Here is a 20199-nt window from a genome sequence, read left to right on the forward strand (position 1 = left end):
AATTAGCAAGAAGTTTTAACCAGAGGCAGGGAGATGCGTTTGGCAGATTACCTGACAAATCCAAGTGAGAAGGTATGTGTGGTAGCCTGACCTAATTCAGTGATAACAGACCTGGAATCAAAAAGATGTGCTAACAATTACACAGGGTAGAGGTCTGTAGAGAAATACCATAAGAGAAAAAAAGAAGGAGTTTAAGCTAATTCCTAGATTTCTGGCTAAAGTATCTGAATGGACAGGAGCAACATCAATCAAGATAAGAAATAGGAGCAGGTTATAAGGGAAAAGTTTTTTCAACATAATGAATTTGAGGTTCCAGTAGGATATCATAGAGAAGACATCCAGTAGGCAGTTGCATTCACAGTTCAGAGAAAGAACTGAGATGGTAATTCACACTTGAAAGTAATTAGCAACATTAGTTTTCTATTATTGCTGTGACAAATTATCATAGACTCAGTGACTTAAAACAATAAAAATTTATTATATTAGAGTTCCTAGGTCAGAAGTCCAACACATGTCTCTCCAGGCTAAAACAAAGGCCATTAATGGCAGGGCTAAGTTACTTTCTAGAAGATCTAAAGGAGAATCCATCTCTTTGCTCACTCAGGTTGTTGGCAGAATGCAGTTCCTTGAAGACTGAGATCACTGTTTCTTTGCTGACTGTCAGCTGAGGGCTATTCACAGATTCTAGGGGCCATTCACATTCCTTTGTTTGTTGTCCCCTTCCTCTATCTTCAAGGCCAACAAGAGCAAGTGGAGTGTCTCTCACACTCAAATCCCCTGGGCTTCCATTTCTACTACATCCCTATGATTGACTATTTTATCTTCCTTTTCCATTTTTAAGTGCCCATGTGATTACACTGGGTTTACCCAATGTATATGTGTATTTTAAGGTCCACAACCTTAACTCCATTTGCAAGGTTGTTTTTGTCATGTAATGTAACATACTCACAGATTCCAGGGATTAGGGCATGAACATCCTTGGGAAGCACTTATTCTGCCTACTATGTTAGCCAATAGGTGTGTGGACTTGCATACAGAGAATAAAATGCCTTGGAGAATAAGGGCATTTAGGGGCAGATAGAGACAAGATTTCAAGGAGATTGAGAAGAATAAGCAGAAGCTTCAAGAAGAGAGATTTTCATGGGGGAGAAAACAGTTAACTGTCAAGGAACAAAAGAAATCAAACTAGACAGGAAACAAAAAGGGTCTTTTGGGGTTGGTTACATATAACTAATTAGTAACTTACAATAGGTTCCATGATAGGAAAAAAAATCTCACATCAGTAGGTTAAATCAAGAATAAGCCGGGCGTGGTGGCTCACGCCTGTAATCCTAGCACTTTGGGAGGCCGAGGCAGGCGGATTGCTCAAGGTCAGGAGTTCGAAACCAGCCTGAGCGAGACCCCGTCTCTACCAAAAATAGAAATAAATTAATTGACCAACTAAAAATATATATACAAAAAATTAGCTGGGCATGGTGGCACATGCCTGTAGTCCCAGCTACTCGGGAGGCTGAGGCAGTAGGATCACTGAGCCCCGGAGATTGAGGTTGCTGTGAGCCAGGCTAATGCCACAGCACTCACTCTAGCCTGGGCAACAAAGTGAGACTCTGTCTCAAAAAAAAAAAAAGAATGGGAGAAAGTGAAGACTATAAAAAGAGATTACTAAAAAGATGATGATGTCAGTCTGCTAGTGCTGCCATAAAAAAAGTCTGTGTTTAAGTCACAGACTTTGTGACTTAAACAACAGAAACTTACTTTCTCATAGCTCTGGAGGCTGGAAGTCCAAAATGAAGATTCTCGTAAGTGTGGTTACTCCAAAGGTTTCTCTTCTTGCAGTTGGCTGTCTTCTCTGTCTGCACGTGGCCCTTCCCTGTGTGTGTGCATGCTCCTGGCGTCTCTTCTTATAAGGACACCGGTTCTATCAGATTAGAGCCCTCATCTTATGACCTCATCTAACCTTTTTTTTTTTTTGAGACAGAGTCTCACTTTGTTGCCCAGGCGAGAGTGGATGCCGTGGCGTCAGCCTAGCTCACAGCAACCTCAAACTCCTGGGCTCAATCCTTCTGCCTCAGCCTCCCGAGTAGCTGGGACTACAGGCATATGCCACCATGCCCGGCTAATTTTTTCTATATATATTAGTTGGCCAATTAATTTCTTTCTATTTTTATAGTAGAGACGGGGTCTCGCTCTTGCTCAGGCAGGTTTCAAACTCCTGACCTTGAGCAATCCGCCTGCCTCGGCCTCCCAGAGAGCTAGGATTATAGGCGTGAGCCACCGCACCTGGCCCTCATCTAACCTTAATTATCTCCTTAAAGGGTCTATCTCCAAATAGTCACATTGGGGGTTAGGGCTTCAAACTGTGAATCCTGGAGTACACAATTCAGTCTACAACAAGGATGACAATAACAATATGATGATCACTGCTAACTTTACTGATCACTAAATATGTGCCAGGCAAAGTGCTAAGCACTTCATATGTTTATGAAATAAGCATGACACATAAATTGCGTCATTTGATTTTCAAAGCAATCTTATTAAGAACTATTATTTTTCTCATTTTATCATTTGAATAATTGAAGCAAGGTTACCCAGCTAATAAGCAGAAGAGCTAAAAAAACAAAAACAGAAACAAAACCAAAAAAAACCCCTTGAAATCTGGTCTTTTTAGCTTGAGTCTATGTTCTCAAATGATATGTTATCCCTCTACTTTTTCAGTAGCTTTAATGGAAAGGAAACAAATCAGGACAGGAGTTAAGTGAGAATATGGAGATGAAGGTTTTTTGTTTTGTCTTGTTTTTTAAGTCCAAAGCTAGGAATGACTTGAACAAGTTAATACTCTAAATAAAAAGAGCTCAAAGAAAGAAGTTTAAGACCATTGATTCTACTGCTCCACTGTTAGCTTCTGCCCTGATCTTGATGAAAATTGAAAAAAAGTTGCATTGCACAGCAATTTAAATCATTATCTCTACAAACAGTTCTTTTTTCCCCAACTTACTTTTTTAAAAAAAATTTCAGAATACTATGGGGGTACATTTTGGTTACATATAATGCCTTTGGTTCACCCAAGCCAGAGCTACAAGTGTGTCCTTCCCCCTTACAGTGGGCTCCACACCCACTAGTTGTGCGTTTACCCAGCGCTACCACTCCTCCCACCAGCCCTGCACCTGATTAATATAAAGACATCTGCATACGAATGTTTATGGCAGCACAATTCACAACTGCAAAGATGTGGAAACAACCCATGTGCCCATCAATACATGAGTGGCTTAATAAAATATGGTATATGTATACCATGAAGTACTACTCAACCATACAAATAATTCTTAACTACCTAGCATGTAACGGCCACTATACAAGAATCCAGTAAGACAATAAACAAAACCCAGCAAAAACTGTTCTTGCCCTTGTAACACTTAGAGTTTAATGGGAGAGGCAGGTACTAATTAGATAATCATAAAAGTGTATATAATAATGAATTGGGATAAGTGCTGAGAAAAGAACATACTTCTACGAGACCATCTAATCTACTAAAGGAACCTGATCTACCAGTGGTGGCGGATCAGAGAAGGCTACTCTAAAAGGAAGTTACCTTTGACCTCACAGCAGAGGATGAGTATTATGTGCAGTGGGGAAGGTGACAGGGAATGTTCTGGGAATAGGGACGAGCAAAGCAAAGGCCCCGTGGGATGTGAGGGAGGGATGATTGTACAGATGAGGAACTGTAAGGTTAGAGTGGCTGGTAGTCAAAGAACAAGAGGCAGAATGGTGAAAGATGAGGCTGGGGAGGCTGGCAGGGCCATGATAATAAAGTTGGTTTTGATCCTAAAGACTCCTGAACTGTTTTAAGAGTACCAAAGAGATACAAGATTGGATCTGCCTTTTAAAAAAATAACCCTAGCTCTACTATGGAGACTAGATAAGGAAGAAACTCAGAGGAGGTACATTGTAGAGGGAAAGATTTTATAAGTTTGGTTTTAGATATGTTGAGATTAAGGTACCCTTTAAATACCCAAATGGAGATGTTTCGTGGGAAGCTGTATATACATGTCTAGATCTCAAAGAAGAGGTCTGGATTAGAATATAATTTGGGAACCACTCATGTATATATAATTACTGAAGGATGATCATTGACTACAATGCCCAGGATATAGGTAGTGATGGAGGATATAAGATAGAAACTGATGAGAGACTGCCTAGGTCTGAATCCTGAAGATGAAGATACACACACACACACACACACACACATTTAATGAATAAGGAGGGGAAGATGGGTCTGCAAAGTAGGAACCAGAGAAGCAGGAGGAAAAGCATGAGTATAGTACATAAACCAAAGGAAGAGATTTCCAAGAGGGAGGGGTTAAGGTCACATTGACAGATACCAATGCACAGAGTTTAAGAGGACCTTATAAATCATGTGATCCAGTGCCCCTTTACTTCTCAAATTATGAAATTAAGATTCAGAGAATGCCCTAGTTAGCTAGGAGAATCTAACTTAAACCTATAATTCCTAGTATACAGGTCAATATCCTTTCATTCACTTATTTGCTTAAAAACTAGTAGTGGCCTCAGCCTCTCTTTCTGAATTAGTCCTTCAGTCTTTCACAGTATTTCAACAAACTTCTATTTTAATGTCATATTTCTGAAGCTTCCCCAAGACCTTAAGTCATAATCCGTTCTAAGAGAAGCATTCACCAAACTCCAAATTAGGCTGCTGACTGATCTAGAGCTGTAGCTAGAAAATAGGCTGCTACCCATTCTTCCCTACCCATTCCTACCACCCTAACCCATGCTGCTACACATCAGGGTCTCTCAGAATAGCATTCTATACTCTTTGTGTTCAAAAGACTGCTCATCTTGAAAACAGCCAGAAAAGAGACCTGAACATAGCTCTCTGGTTGTCAGAGTGGCACAGTCAGTCATTCTCCCTTGCCTTGGAAAAAGCTCCACTCTAGGTAGAGATGAAGGGAGAGAGGTATATAGGAAGGAAGAAAGAAGTGTTGGAAAGTAGGAACATGGCACACAGTCTCTTTTCCTTTTTTTTCAGTGATTTTACATGGCAGAGAAAATCAAAGTAATTATTGTGAGTAGCCAATAGTCAATTCTCAATATTTTGAATGGAGGGAAATACATTCCATTGATAATCAAGCTAATGGTGGATAATTAAAAACTCATTTGTTTTTAGAATATATTTTTACTTGTTTGCTTAGTAGCGGTGTTTTGAAAATAATCTTAATATGTGACTCTGGTCCATAGTACTCTAAAATAAAGAACTAGTTCTGTCAAAATATATCTCAGAAGAGGCTAGAAAGATCTCTGAAGTTTCTGTTTCCAACCCCTGCTCCTAACTCTACAGTCCCAATAAATAATGTCACCTTCCACACTGATGCACTCAGCACATCTGTCGTTTCATTTTTTCCCATTTATGGACATTCCAGTTGTTTCACACTATCTACATCAGTCTCTGGGATACAGGGATAATCAAGATTTTGATTTAAGAAGCTTTTTTCCTAAACTCCTAGAGGTGTAGAATGAATGAAGATTTTTCATGTATTAATGAAAGACTTAAGTAGAATATAAGACAATGCTAATAAAATTTAGAAATAGATTTGACTCTATACCTCAGGATTGCTCCATGGTTCAATCCTTCTGCACCATTGGGCATAACTGTTTATTATATATCCTTTACATACCACACAGCATCAGCATACTGGTCCTCTAGCCAAAAAGACCAACCCAGAAGCACTGTGTGAGATTCTGAGTTTTTCCATTTATTCATGCTTCTCTTTTTGTTCCACTGCAGATATCAGGTTTTCCTGAGATCATAGCTGTCCCAATATACTTTTCCTTGCCCTAGGATAAATTCAGGTACAGTCTGCAGTGGCTGGTGGCCAGAAAGAGGAAGAAGGGTGAGAGGGAAGTTGGGGTAACTCCTTACAATGACTCTGAAAGATCCTATTATTCTATAATGGTTAAGTTGGATAGTACAATTGGGCTTAAATTTAGGTATCTTCTGAGTTAACTAGATTTTACAAGGTGTGAACTAAGGAAATAAATTTATTAAGATTTTAATTTATGCAAGGCAAACAGGAGGAGATAGAAGATAAATCAGACAAGTTTCCTGCCCTGGAAGTATTTCTTAAGTTGAACAATCACCATTACCATTTTAATATATATGAAAGTATATTCTGATTTCCTAACCATTGACTCACAAAGAGATTTCCTGCATATCAACCCACCAACATTCTCTTTGCTAATTTTATAAATGTTCGTGTTACATATCCTATATTTGGCTAATGGTTTATTCTGTATTCCTCATCTCTTTGTCAAACATGTTCAAACTTGGTAGTTCTCCAACTTATTTTATAAAGTTTGCTTATTTTTTCTGTTAAGTAAATTCCCCTGCCCTTAATGCTACTGAACTTCACTAATTCATTTCTCTAAACTGTCAAACTCACTTGGTACTTTAATTTAGTTATCCATACAGTTTGGGATTGCCTGAATATATAATGAAAATACTAAATAGACATTTCTTTTTCGTTTGAAGTACTTGTAAGAGGAAAAGTAAATTTAAGATATAGATAAGCAAAAAGCCACTTAATTACAGGTTTTTAGAGAAATAAGGTTCAACTCACAACCTTTTAAATTTAAGACCAAGAAATAACCTTTTAAAAATAAAATTTACAGGTATTTTTAAAAATTCAATTCCACATTATCTTCAGTTACAAAATAAGGATGGAGAAAGAGTGAGAAGAAGGTTAAAAATGTGAATAAAGATTGGGGGAAAAACACAAGAGAAGGGAAGGAAGACAGTAAGAAAATTAAAAGAACTTTGACCTGTTAACAGAAAAAAAAAACACCCAAGTTCTGTAAAATAATTTAAAGAGGTTTATCCTGAGCTGAATATGTATGACTATGGCCGGGGACTATAGTCTCAAGACGTCTTGTGAAAATGCACCTCAGATGGGCAGGCTATAGTTTGGTTTTCTACATTCATGGAAACAGGAATTACAGGGAAAATTGAAACTGTCTATCCTAAAGTAATGTGGGGCCATAGGCAAGAACTGTGGTAGAAGTCTGAATTCTAAAGTAGTACAGGCATAGCTAAAAGTTAACCAGCCACTGTTTCATCGTTGCCACCCTGTAACTGCCTGCTGTTTAGGAGTCACGTATGCCGGACATAAAATTTGTAACTTCCCTAATCACTTCCATGGATAACACTGCTATTGTAAAACCTACGACTGGTGTTATTTTCTAGACTCTGCATTTGGGGGAGACCAGTTGATGATGCCAACTGGACCAGTAGCTGTATGTAGGGACTGACTCAACAGGTCCTGCGACACTCCACACAGGAACTGTCTCTGTGCATGAAGACAGTTTCTGTTCCCAATGCTATGAGTTCATCACCATCACTTTCTTTTGGGGGGGGAGCCTAAGAATACAGAAAGACAGAAATGAATATATCTAAACATATGACTCAGCACTGATTGATTCCTAGAATTATGAAGTTTATTGAGTCAGTAACTGTTAATACATGCATTTTATCAACTTTCTATTTAACTCGAAGACAGAGTTTTCCTTTAGAGCAACATGTACATTATGGAACCTTCTACCTCTGGAAGTTTAAGGAAGCTGGGTTTCTACATTAGGTAGACTAATTAGACAAAACTCAAGTAATTCATTCAGATTTCCTGAGGTTAAGCTACAGTAATTTACATCATAATCTTTCTTCAATTCTAAAGACTACTAACAAAGTCATTGTTACAATGGCTGACAAGTTGTTGGGTAGAAAAAAATGGGTGATTTCAATACTAAGATGAAAAAGGCATTCATACTAATCAAAGCATTCATGAGAGTGATGGCAGAACTTAGCTAAATTCCAAATGAAGTTTGATTCTACTTAATCTTATTGTAGGCATGAGCACCTAGTAGTTATGAGCAATCAACACTTTACTCATAAAGACTTCGACCAACTCAACAGGATTCCTTAGTCTCCAACACAGCTACTATCTACAATAGTCAGCGTGCCATGAAAAGATTCTGAAAAGAAAATAAAACATTGCCACAGCATAGCTCTGAATATTATTGATAAAAGCCAAAGAGGGCTGCTATCATTGTTCAAGAGTAAATTCTTCTTTGAAGGATTAAAAGAAAAACCAAAAAACTAGTAACAGAGATTGGCTCAGAGGAGGGTAGACATGTTTCTGGTATGTCTGAATTATTTTTAAACCATGTGCATGCATATATAGCACAGTGCAAGCCAGTAGACTGTAATTGATTTCTAGATCCAAAATGTTTCCGTTCAAATCCCAACTTGGCTGCTTTCTATGTGACCACTTACTAGCCATGTGACACCGCACATGTTTCTCACCTCTCTGTATTCAGGTTTCCTCCTATGTCAAATGGGGACAAAAACAGTTCCCCTCACAGGGATGTTGAGAGGATAAGAGTTAACAGATGCTGAGTACCTCTGGCGCATGGTGAGCACAATCTAAGTGTTAGAGATCATTATTTTTTAACTTTGAGTTAATTTTAGACTTACAGAAAACTAAAAATAGTAAAAGAATATCCTTACTTCCCTCACTCCTCTTCTCCAAATGTTAACAGCTTTTATAACCATAGTATAATTATCAAGAACATGTAATAAATATTGGTACAATATTGTTAACTAAACTTCAGATCTTCTTTGAACTTCACCAATTTTGCCACTAATGTCTTTTGTCTAGGATCCTATCCAAGACCCACATCACATTTAATTATTTCACCTTAGTTTCCTCTAATCTGTAATAGTTCTTCCTGGCAGATACAAACTTAAATGATCAAAGAAAGCATCACTAGTAATAACACATATCAATGTCACGAAACTTTTTTTTTCTTTTTTTGAGACAGATTCTCACTCTATTGCCCGGGCTAGAGTGCCGTGGCGTCAGCCTAGCTCACAGCAACCTCAAACTCCTGGGCTCAACCAATCCTCCTGCCTCAGCCTCCCGAGTAGCTGGGACTATAGGCATGTACCACCATGCCCGGCTAATTTTATTTTTATGTATATATATGTATATAATTTTTATTTTATTATTTTTTTAGTTGCCCAGATAATTTCTTTCTATTTTTAGTAAAGACAGGGTCTCACTCTTGCTCAGGCTGGTCTCGAACTCCTGACCTTGAGCGATCCTCCTGCCTCGGCCTCCCAGAGTGCTAGGATTACAGATGTGAGCCACCACACCTGGTCTAGCATCACGAAACTTGATACAACACATGAAAAAGGAAATATCACTGTATAGTTTTCTTGCCAAAAATGCATAACCTCATTCCAATTATGAGAAAACATCAGATAAACTTAATATATATTTTTCTGGGGAGCAATGTATTCTAGGTCTTAACCTGAGATGTCAGGAATATCTCTTTCACTTATTAACTCCCTTCCCCACAACCTGATGGGCAACAGGAACTTTAAACATATCCACCACCCTCTTTACCCCAATTACTCTGCTGCTGTTAAACACTGGGGTTCTTGGCAATTTACAGGCCTGCTGTCTCCTAACTTTAAACCTGCTACTCTTTTCTTTTCCCTTAACCCTTGATTCCTTGCTTTTGAGACCTATTTTTAAAGTCCTTGGTTTTAGAATATATTCACAGGCCTCTCTGGATTTCCAGGGTCACCTCTCGGCTCTGCACATTCTTCAGATTTTGGGACAACCACATAGGTAAAGGTAAAATTCTCCCTCTACTAGCTTAACCCTTAAGGAACTCAATCTACTAACTAGGCTGATCCCTGGCTTCCTTCCAAAAATGTAAACTCAAACTTCGAGGGTTCTGGAACATAAGAGGCCTGCAATGAGTAGAGAGGTTAACAACTAGGGTTAGTGGGATTCTAAGAAAGGATTTAGAACATACTCTAAATAAAAAGAAAGATAGTGGGATGGAGCAGCAGTCCCTAGCCTTTTGGGCACCAGGAACCAGTTTCATGGAAGACAGTTTTCCACAGACCAGGGTGGGGGTGGGAGGATGGTTTTGGGATGATTCAAGGGCATTACACTTACTGTGCACTTATTTCTATTATTATTGCGTTGTAATATATAATGAAATAATTACACAACTCACCATAAAGTAGAATCTAATGTCACCACTGATCTGACAGCAGGTGGAGCTCAGGCAGTGATGCGAGCATGGGGAGCGGCTGTAAATACAGATGGAGCTGGCCAGCTGCTGCCACCTCCTGCTGTGTGGCCTGGTTCCTAACAGGCCACAGTTGGAGACCACAGGGATGGCGGCATGGGTCTGATGGAGCAGCACTGTCACTGAACTCCTAAAGCAGCTTCTTTTCTTCCCTCTCTATCCTTCTCTGTTACCTCTGGAAGGACACAAGGCCTTCAACTTGTATAGATCCTCACAGCCAGGAGCCAAGTTCCTGGCTGCCTGTTCCACTGGCATCAGCTACTGCCTCCGACCGGAGTTTAAGTACACCTTAGCTAATTACAGAAACGAACACAGGCTTCTCCCCTTTTCCCCTGTCCCTGGAATAAGCATCGGTTGTTCTGAGGTTTTCTAACGGTTACTACTGCTATTCATGATTCAGAAATAGAGGATAAACATTGCTAACAAAGCGCAAGTTTTAACAAGTCTCAGGATAATCATTCTCCTGTTATTCAACGGAATGTAAATTAAATGGGGGTCTAGACCTTCTCCAGCTTTCTTAATTACTTTCTCACCAGGGCCCTCAGGATTCTATTTATCCCAAATTGTCCCACACTTAGTCTCCTGCTCTAATCTGCTTTTGCATTTTCTATTTTCCAGGGAGTCTTGGGTCTGGAAGTTATATAGCCAGACCTTTGAAGTTGCCATTCACTCCCGTTTCGTCACAGAAAGGAACTGCCATGTGCTTTTTTCATTGCTGCTATCCCCTGACTCTGCTTCTTACTAGATTTGTTAAATGACTTTGGGGGAGAGTTACATAATCTCTTGAAGCCTTGTTTTGTTCTTTTTTAAAAAGAGGATAACTGTGCCCTTTCTTACAGAACTGTTTTGAGAACTAGTGAGATGCTATGTACAATACCTGACACATATTACACCAACAATGGGAATTATTTAGGTCTCCCAGACCCATTCTGCTACCACCACATAACCAGTCATCAATGAGCGCAGATGCAGGGCTAGAGGCGGGCACCAGGCTTAAGGAGTGAGCTACACTTCTCTGACCACACCTTTTACTGCTCAGCTACTCATGCATCAAAAGAAAGAATAGGGAAGCAGGAAACACAGAAAGTAAGCTAGGTTGTGTGTTCTACAGTGGCACTAGGATATCAGAAAAGTCTTAGAAATGGAAAAATGATAGGAATGTTTTATTAGCCTTTCGTTAAAAAGGAAAATGTTCAGTATAATGTTTAAATAAAATGTTTTAAATAATGTTTTAAAATAAAAACATAGCCTATCTAAATATTTAAAAGTGTTTTTTTGTTTTGACTCCAAAAGAAATTTCAATGTCAAGATAATATAATTAATAATGTCTGCAGACAAAAAAATGTCTTTCCAATCCTTTTTTTTTTTTAACATTCCTGGCTATATCTCCTATTTAAAACATTGAGATTAGTTAACCCTTAGTTAAAACCAACAAACCATATGTACTGAAATGCTCCTTATAAGTGGCCATTTTATATTCTACTTTTAAAAAATACAAATAAATCTAATGCAGCTTCATACCTTGCAGACATGGCTCTTCTAACATTCACATTCAGGGCTCATCTCTCCAGACAAGATCCTTCTGTGCATTATTCTCTTCTCAACTAGCACTGAAATAACATTAGCCAGATTATTTCTCCTCCCCTCCGCTTCTCTGAGTAGCAGAGGCAATAAACTAATGGTAAGTGAAGCTACAATCTTCTCCCTTCTTATTGAATCAAGCTTCCTTCAGTAAGCTGTTTGTCAGGTTGCTCATTGCTAATCCCTCACATGTTTCTATCCCCTAACAATAGGCATGTTGTTACCCAACTTGGAAAATTAACATGAATATCCACATTGACCTGGCAGTTGTCAACTACAGTCATTTTCCAGGCAGCCAACTGAAGGCAATGCACAGAGCTGCCTTTGTTGTGAGAAAAAAACGGTTTCTCTGAAGTTTATGATGACGTAGAAGTTCTTTTGTACAACCCACTGCTTCTGGCTCAAATATATGCAAATGACAGCAAACATTCTGTGAAGGGTATAGAAAACATTAAAAAGTCTATTCAATAAGGTAATAATAGATCTTGATCATTTCTTCTGGGTTCTAAATTTTAACATGTGGATTTTTGAATTTTATCAAAAAGTTTAGAGCAAAGTAATTAGTTTTCAAATGTGTATTCTTTGGAACTCTTTCCAATAGCCACAAAGTATGTACTGTTTCTCTATGTCTTAATGATTTTTTTTTGTTCCTTCCTTATACAATTATTCCAAGCTTTTGGGAAAAATATAGCCTTGACCTAATGGCTGCCTTGAATATAGTCTGCAGGATCTGTTTGATTTTCGAAATGAATATTTTGATAGTGTTATAGGAAAATCACAGAAGTAGTATTCTATTAAGGGTTTCCAAAAAACCCACTGGCAGCTCCCTAACGCCTAAATCCCTTTATAAAAGAGCATCAGGTATTATATTATTGTACTTTTAGGAGTTCAGGAGTCTACATGAATCTGTTCAGTCTATTTATATTATTTTAGTGCCTATCACATGTCTGGTAATCTCTTCCCTAGGAGTAAGTCATGTGCCTTCTATAAACTCAAAACAGGATTCTGTTAAGTCATACTGATTTATAATAATACATTCCTTTCTTTTTTTCTTTTTCTGAGACAGAGTCCCAATCTGTTGCCCAGGCTGCAGGGCAATGGGCCGATCACAGCTCACTGCAGCCTCTTTAAAGGAAGGAAAGGATTGAGAAAAGCAGAGCAAAGTGTATTCTATGCTAGAAGAACCATATTATATAAATAGAATAGAGACCTCTCAGGCTCATTAGATGAGGGGATTTTTCTGAAAGAAATTAATCTTCCTCATGTGATATTAGCAAGTATTTAGGGCAGAACAAGTCATAATCCTGAAGACACACCTGACCCCACACATCTACAGAGCCAGCAGAAATCAGGCAGACTATATTTATAATAAGGCAGAAAGTTACAAAATTTGCAAGACACAAGACAGAACTTGGCTGGTTTTGCTCACTGCTCTATTGCCAATACCTGTAAGAGTGGCAGGCATGTGGCAGACACCCAGAATAAACGACTGTTGAATGAATGAGTAAAGGGGCAAAGGAACTACTATAGAAAGGGTGGTGCTTTCCAGGAAACGCTAAGGCAGGAACACTGGGAGGCAGTGGCAGTAAGAGGGTGAGAGTGTCAAGGAAGGCCAAGGAGAGAGTATCCATGTTAGCACCTGCCAATGCCTTCACTGGGCTTGCTTTTTATGTGGTTCAAGGAAATGAAGCAAAAAGGTTACAGCACAAAACCAGTTGTGCTACATAACTACGTGCTAACTAACTACATAATTTTAGATCTATCACCTGAAGACAAAGTAAGGAAGTAAATAAACCTCCCTCAGCATCCACACTGTGATATAGCTCTGAGGAAAAGCAGCCAAGGTTGTGTCCACCTGGGGAGGGACAGCCTCCTCTTGTAGCGTCACATGCGAGCAGCAGGGGCCCCTCCATATAGACTACTATGCAGCCTTCCTCACAGAGGAAGGGGAAGAAAATTTTTTTCTTTCCCTGTCATATTTTTTGTGGTTGTTGTTTTTGGGGTTTTTCTTTCTTTCCTTTTTTTGACTCTCTGGAATCTTTCTAGCCAGCTCCTTGCCTTCTCCCCTGCCTCTTCCTAAAATATCTGTAACTACAATATCCTGACACACAGGAAAAAAATAGAAGCCTGACATATGGAACTTGTCAGGTGAGAAGAGTATGTGTGTGTCTGTGTGTGCATCCAAAGAGGAAAAGAACCTAAAACAGTGGTTATCTCTGGTGGTACTATTATTCTTAATTTTATATATTCTCTAATATTTTTATAATATCAAATATTACTTTTGTAGTAAAGGAAGACAATAAAATAACATTCACAGAGTCCTGAGGAGAAAATTGTGACCCACAAGTTTTTTATACAGCTAAGTAGTAATTCACATGGGAGGGCAAAAGGGAGAGTTTAATCATGTTTTACGTAAATTTGAATTATGTCTATTTAATATAGTATGACATAAAAAGTTTTAAATAATGTCCATTTCTAGGGTTTTTAAAAAAATAATTGAGAATCCCCATTTAAGAAGTTGTCTTACACCAAAGCTACATGACAACGTAACTTTAGCTGGTAAACAGAAATATTCACTATTGTTTGTCTATGTTTTTTGAACCATGCAATTGTGTCTGTGTACTTTCTGTAAGTGATTTTCATGATTAGTGTGTATTTTAACATTTACAGTTATTATCATTTAAAATATCTGTATATCTTATAACAATATCATCCAATTCTAATCTTTCATTACATGGTTGTGTTTATGTTAATGCTGAAAAACAGCTGAACGTAAGTTAAATGTGGTATGTTGCTTTAGGAAAGAACACTGTAAAATATTAGGAATAAGAGCAGTTACTACTTTGAGTATTTCTAAAGGGTTTACATGCATTATCTCTTTTAATATCTTGCTTACAACAGCCCTCTGGAAAAGGTACTTTTACTATCCCAGTCTATAGATGAGAAAACTAATGCTCAAAAAGTTGAGGTAACTTGCTCAGAACCACACAGCTAGTAAATAATAGAGCATGGATTTGAACACAGGCTGACTCCAGAGCCTTCCCTGTTAACAACCATGTTCTACTGCATTTTTTTCTTTTCTTTGGGGGGTGGAGGGGGGACAGAGTCCAACTCTATCACCCCGGCTACAGTGCAGTGTTGTCATCATAGCTCACAGCAACCTCAAACTCCTGGGCTGAAGTGATCCTCCTGCCTCAGCCTACCAAGTAGCTGGGACTACAGGCCCATGCTGCCATGCCCAGATAATTTTTCTATTTTTAGTAGAGACAGGGTCTCACTCTTGCTCAGGCTGGTCTTGAACTCCTAAGCTCAAGCAATCCTCCCACTTTGGCCTCCCAGAGTTCTAGGATTACAGGTGTGAACCACCACACTTTGGTCTCTACTGCATTTCTAATGCTGAGAAAATAAACAGCAATGTTAAAGAAAAAAAATGGAAAGGATTTATGAGCTCCAAGAACATATTCCTTTTACTTTACCCACATTTATATGGGAAAATTAGTCTTGAATTACATGTTAAATGAACAAATGAATGAGAGAGAAAGAATAGCCCAGCTACTTAGAAATTAATTAAAATATAATACCACCCCCCTATCCTGGGAGGATACATCCCAAGACTCCCAGTGGATGCCTGAAACAGTGGATAGTAACAAATCCTATATATACCATGATTTTTCATATACAAACATACCTATTATAATGTTTAATTTATACACTTTAGTACAGTAAGATTAACAATAATGAATAATAAAATAGAACAATCATAATACTATACTGTATTAAGTGAAAACTAAGTGAATGTAGTCTCTCTCTCTCATTGTACTGCACTCACCCTTCTTCTTATGATCATGTGAGACAATAATATGCCTACACGATGAAATGAAGACATGATGGAGCCGATGGCATGAGATTTCATCACGCTATGTGCAACAGCACACAATTTAAAACTTATGAACTGTTTATTTCTGGAATCTCTCATTTAATATTTTCAGACTGCAGTTGACCACAGGTAACTGAAACTGGGAAAGCAAAACTGCAGTCAAGAGGGGATTACTGTAAAGAATTTCAGAGGTTTTAAAGACTGGTAATAGTTGTTAAAGGAATTTAAATGTAGGATTATGTCTAAATAAATATATGATTCAAGATAAAATGCAAATGGTAGTTATAATGTAAAAAATCTGAAAATAATAAACTATAAAATCTCAGATTATACCAATAAAACTAGGCAAAAGGAGAAAATGTCTGAAAGAAAGTTACAGTTATTTTCTTATCTTACAAAGAAAAGATCTGGAAGATATTTATGGTTGATGTAAATAATTAGAAAAATTCAGGTATTTTTTAAAAAAACTTTAAGGATTGGCCGGGCGTGGTGGCTCACGCCTGTAATCCTAGCACTTTGGGAGGCCGAGGCGGGCGGATTGCTCAAGGTCAGGAGTTCGAAACCAGCCTGAGCGAGACCCCGTCTCTACCAAAAATAGAAATAAATTAATTGACCAACTAAAATATATATATACAAAAAAAAAAAAAAATTAGCCGGGCATGGTGGCGCATGCCTGTAGTCCCAGCTACTCGGGAGGCTGAGACAGTAGGATCACTGAGCCCCGGAGATTGAGGTTGCTGTGAGCCAGGCTGACGCCACGGCACTCACTCTAGCCTGGGAAACAAAGTGAGACTCTGTCTCAAAAAACAAACAAAAAAAAAAAAACTTTAAGGATTAATATCAAAATGTAAAACAAAGCATTCCTTTCAAATCACATAAGAAAAAAGTTAAAGAAAATATATTTAAAATTAGAAAGACATCAAAGAAAACATTAAAAAGAAACAGCAAGGAAACATTAAAATATTCCAGATTGCCAATTATGCAGTAAATATATTTTATTAAACTTACCCACTAGAAAGTCCCTTGAATATGATTTTCTTAAGTGTCCATAAGTGACACACTTAAAACAAAGATTTAGAAAGCTTAAGAGGAAAAGGTAAAGACAAAAAAACAAAACAGGGATTACATTAAAGTAGAATCTAAGAAGTATAAACATCACATGAGGAAAGAGTATCATTTTTTTACAACCTATGACCCAGCTCACACAACTTTATGAAATAAATAACAGTGCTAAAATACACAGAGTAAAAATTGTTAAAAATGCAAAAAGAAATGGATATAAATACTAAGGTATAGAGAGACTTCAGACATGCAATTATACACAAAAATATAAAGTTAAATAAAGGTTGTATGGTGTCAAATAATAGAGGCCTTAATCTATGATAAGAGTTTAGACTTAAAAGCAAAAGGCAGATGATTAAAATTTTTTAAAAATAATATTCTTTTGTATAGTTTTGTGAAGGATGGAGGGTAAAGAACCAACAATCTTCCTGAATGAAGGGCAATCAGAATTCCACTGCCCAGAGTCATCCAATTTAATGCATTTCTAGGAAAAGCTACCCTAAGAAGGCTGGCTCCCATCTGAGTAATACAGCAACTTACTCTTTACAAAGTGCTTTCACATTCTCATCCCTTTCAACACTACAACAGGAAGAGACAGTGACATCTACACGAGAACAGAACAGAAACTCTTGGAAGAAAGGAGTATGACTCAAGGAGGGAAATTCCTGTTGCCATAAAAGGATGGTAGTGTATAAATGCTCTGTATATATCAATTAAGAATCTCCTTTCATGTTCAGCATTTCTACTCTCTCCAAGAACAGCATCAAAGCTGAAAGAGAAGTAGCAGCAGGAACAATAAACAAACATGCATGTGAAGGGCATGGCTATAGTCTCGGCTGTGATATTCTGTGCTGCAATTGTTCAAGGTAAATGGTACTTTTTACTTCAGCCTATAAATTCCTTTTCTAATGTTTCAAATGTTCCACTTTTATCCTAAAGGACATGATAAATTTGTATTTAATCTCACTTATTAGAAGTTACTATACAGCTTTGGCAGACAAATGTTGAAATGTTTAAGGCACTAGAGACGACTATTGAAACTAGAGATGATAAACTTCCTGGAATTTCTGGTTGGGTGCCTGTGGCTCACGCCTGTACTCCTAACACTCTGGGAGGACGAGGGGTGGATTGCTCGAGGTCAGGAGTTCGAAACCTGCCTGAGCAAGAGCAAGACCCCGTCTCTACTATAAATAGAAAGAAATTAATTGGCCAACTAATATAGATAGAAAAAATTAGCTGGGCATGGTGGTGCATGCCTGTAGTCCCAGTTACTCAGGAGGCTGAGGCAGAAGGATTGCTTGATCCCAGGAGTTTGAGGTTGCTGTGAGCTAGGTTGATGCCACGGCACTCACTCTAGCCTGGGCAACAAAGCGAGACTCTGTCTCTAAAAAAAAAAAAAAGAAACTTCGTGGAATTTTTGATTTGGCTACAGTATCTGGCGAGAGCCTTATAATAGTTAATAATAGTTTAATAGCCTATAATAGTTTTAAATGTCTATTAAGATGATTTTATATGTGATCATGTTATCAGCTTCCTGGGAAAATTCTTAAAATCAAAGGGCAAACAAGCTTCATCTCCAATAAACTTCATGCTTCTCTTCATTTTTTAATGGCTTGCTGACGAGTTTAAAGAGAAAATCATCAACATCTTATTTAACTCCTTTCCCATTAATGGTTGTGTCAATTGCTATTTTTGACAAATCAATGTCTTTATCCTTAATGAAAACTCTGCTCACATTCATCCCTAGGATTATAAACCACAGCCCTCTGTTGCAATCAGATGTATCACTAACTAATGCCATGATCTGTTCTAGGTTTCCCCATGTTCAAAAGGGGACGCTGTCTTTGTGTAGGCCCAGGAGTAAAAGTAGTGAAAGTGGCAGATATCGAGAAAGCGTCCATAATTCGCCCAAGTAACAACTGTGACAAAACAGAAGTGATGTAAGTAATGGACTTGCTGAAGGTGACAATGGTGGGTTTTTTTTTATATTTTTCCATCCAAACTTTAAGACTCTCTTATATCTCAACAGTATAACCCTGAAAGCACAAAAAGGACACCGATGCCTAAATCCCAAATCGAAGCAAGCTAGCCTTATAATCAAGGTAGGTTACGGAAGGATTACTTCCTATTATAATCTGTTTTAGCCAGGTCAGATCTTTCGAAAAAAGAAAATAGACAACCACAGAAAGATTCTGCTCTGATCCTGTGTGAAGCAGTCTGTTCAGGGTTCCTGGCTGTAAATGCTTCCCTTTTTTATGTTTTCACATGTCACTGAGAAGACAGGAACAGCCCAAGTAAATGAAACTCTCATTTTCTCATTACAGAAAGCTGAAAGAATTTTTTTAAACATCAAAATGTATAAAGTCCTGGAAAAGAGGATTTAAAAATCTTGAACAAGTTTAACTATGACTACTGAAACAAGAATTCTGTCATAAGAAACTGACTTTCTCCTGCCTGTTCCAACACATATTCATCCATTTCTAGGTCTAACCTAGAACCTTCAATAAAATGTGATGCTTATAACTATTTTGCTGTGACTATGAAAACATTTCTGTATTTGATCTATATTCCATATTACTATCTGTGGTTACCATGGAGACATTAACATTATTACTGGAGTAAAGCCGAGTCAAAACCATCCATGTGTTCTAAAACATTCCTCAAATAATTTTTGCTGCAAATACACATTTATTTCCTCAAATATAATGTAGCACATAAACAGCTAGAAAAAAATTTTACACATATTTTTTGTTTTATAAAAAGACTATAATTCATGAAATATACTATGAAAAAAACTATAAGCTATGGGAAACTGAAGGTATTTCATAATTGAATTAGTAGCACTGGTCTTTTTTCCCCCCAACTTTTTTTCATTGAGATTTCTGAAGTAATTAGGATATGTGTGTTTACTGTACATTTTGGTTTTATCTATGTGTATAAATGATAGCAGTATCTTGGATACATTTTAAATATAAAATGTTTCTGTCACCAAAAAAATGTTGAAAAATATTAAAAATATATATGCATATCTGGCAATCACCTTTACTTTGTGATTCTATTTGTTATAAAAATACATAATCTAATCCATTTCTTCAGTCATGCCTATATACTACAAAATTTGGGGATACCTAAGACTAGTTTACTTTGAAAAGAATCAAAATCATTTTTCTCTAATAAGCTACCACAATCCTTCTTAAAACAGAAACCATATACTTTATAGAACATTTAAGATGCCTTTAACAATTTTACTTTATTTCAAGAAGCACACAGCTCTGTCATCAGGCAGAATTTGTTTAGAAGTATACTTCAATGAGTAGTTGGGAAGGACGGCTGTTTGACTTTTGGGGGCTGTAGGGGAAGTCGTCTTAGTCCAAACCCCGTTCTTGCTTTGGGCAAATCCCTTAATATGTGAGTTGTGGTGGGGGCCAAAAGTTAGAGGCCAACTGCATCCAAAACTGAATTCAGGCAGGCTGTTCCTACCCTAGATGTTGAACTCCAGCTGGCAC

The 20199-nt window shown here is 37.7% G+C and overlaps 2 protein-coding genes across 4 annotated transcripts in view; one reads left to right on the forward strand and one right to left on the reverse strand.

Annotated features, from left to right (window-relative positions):
• ART3 (ADP-ribosyltransferase 3 (inactive)) overlaps positions 1 to 20199 on the reverse strand; it is a 96778-nt gene that overhangs the window by 48096 nt on the left and 28483 nt on the right. The window contains exon 1 of one of the 3 annotated variants that reach the window (XM_075997759.1): positions 11695 to 11895. The exons of the other annotated variants lie outside the window; for them this stretch is intronic. The gene's annotated coding sequence lies outside the window, so the exon portion shown is untranslated. Of the gene's footprint in view, positions 1 to 11694; positions 11896 to 20199 lie in introns of those variants that run through there. 3 annotated transcript variants of the gene reach the window in all.
• CXCL11 (C-X-C motif chemokine ligand 11) lies at positions 17378 to 19216 on the forward strand. The gene is made up of 4 exons (XM_012744282.2): positions 17378 to 17559; positions 18507 to 18633; positions 18723 to 18795; positions 19018 to 19216. The coding sequence occupies exons 1-4, from the start codon at positions 17499 to 17501 to the stop codon at positions 19075 to 19077; spliced, it is 321 nt and encodes a 106-aa protein (XP_012599736.1). The 5' UTR covers positions 17378 to 17498; the 3' UTR covers positions 19078 to 19216.

Source organism: Microcebus murinus, chromosome 26 (assembly GCF_040939455.1).
Source record: "Microcebus murinus isolate Inina chromosome 26, M.murinus_Inina_mat1.0, whole genome shotgun sequence".
Lineage (NCBI taxonomy): Eukaryota > Metazoa > Chordata > Mammalia > Primates > Cheirogaleidae > Microcebus > Microcebus murinus.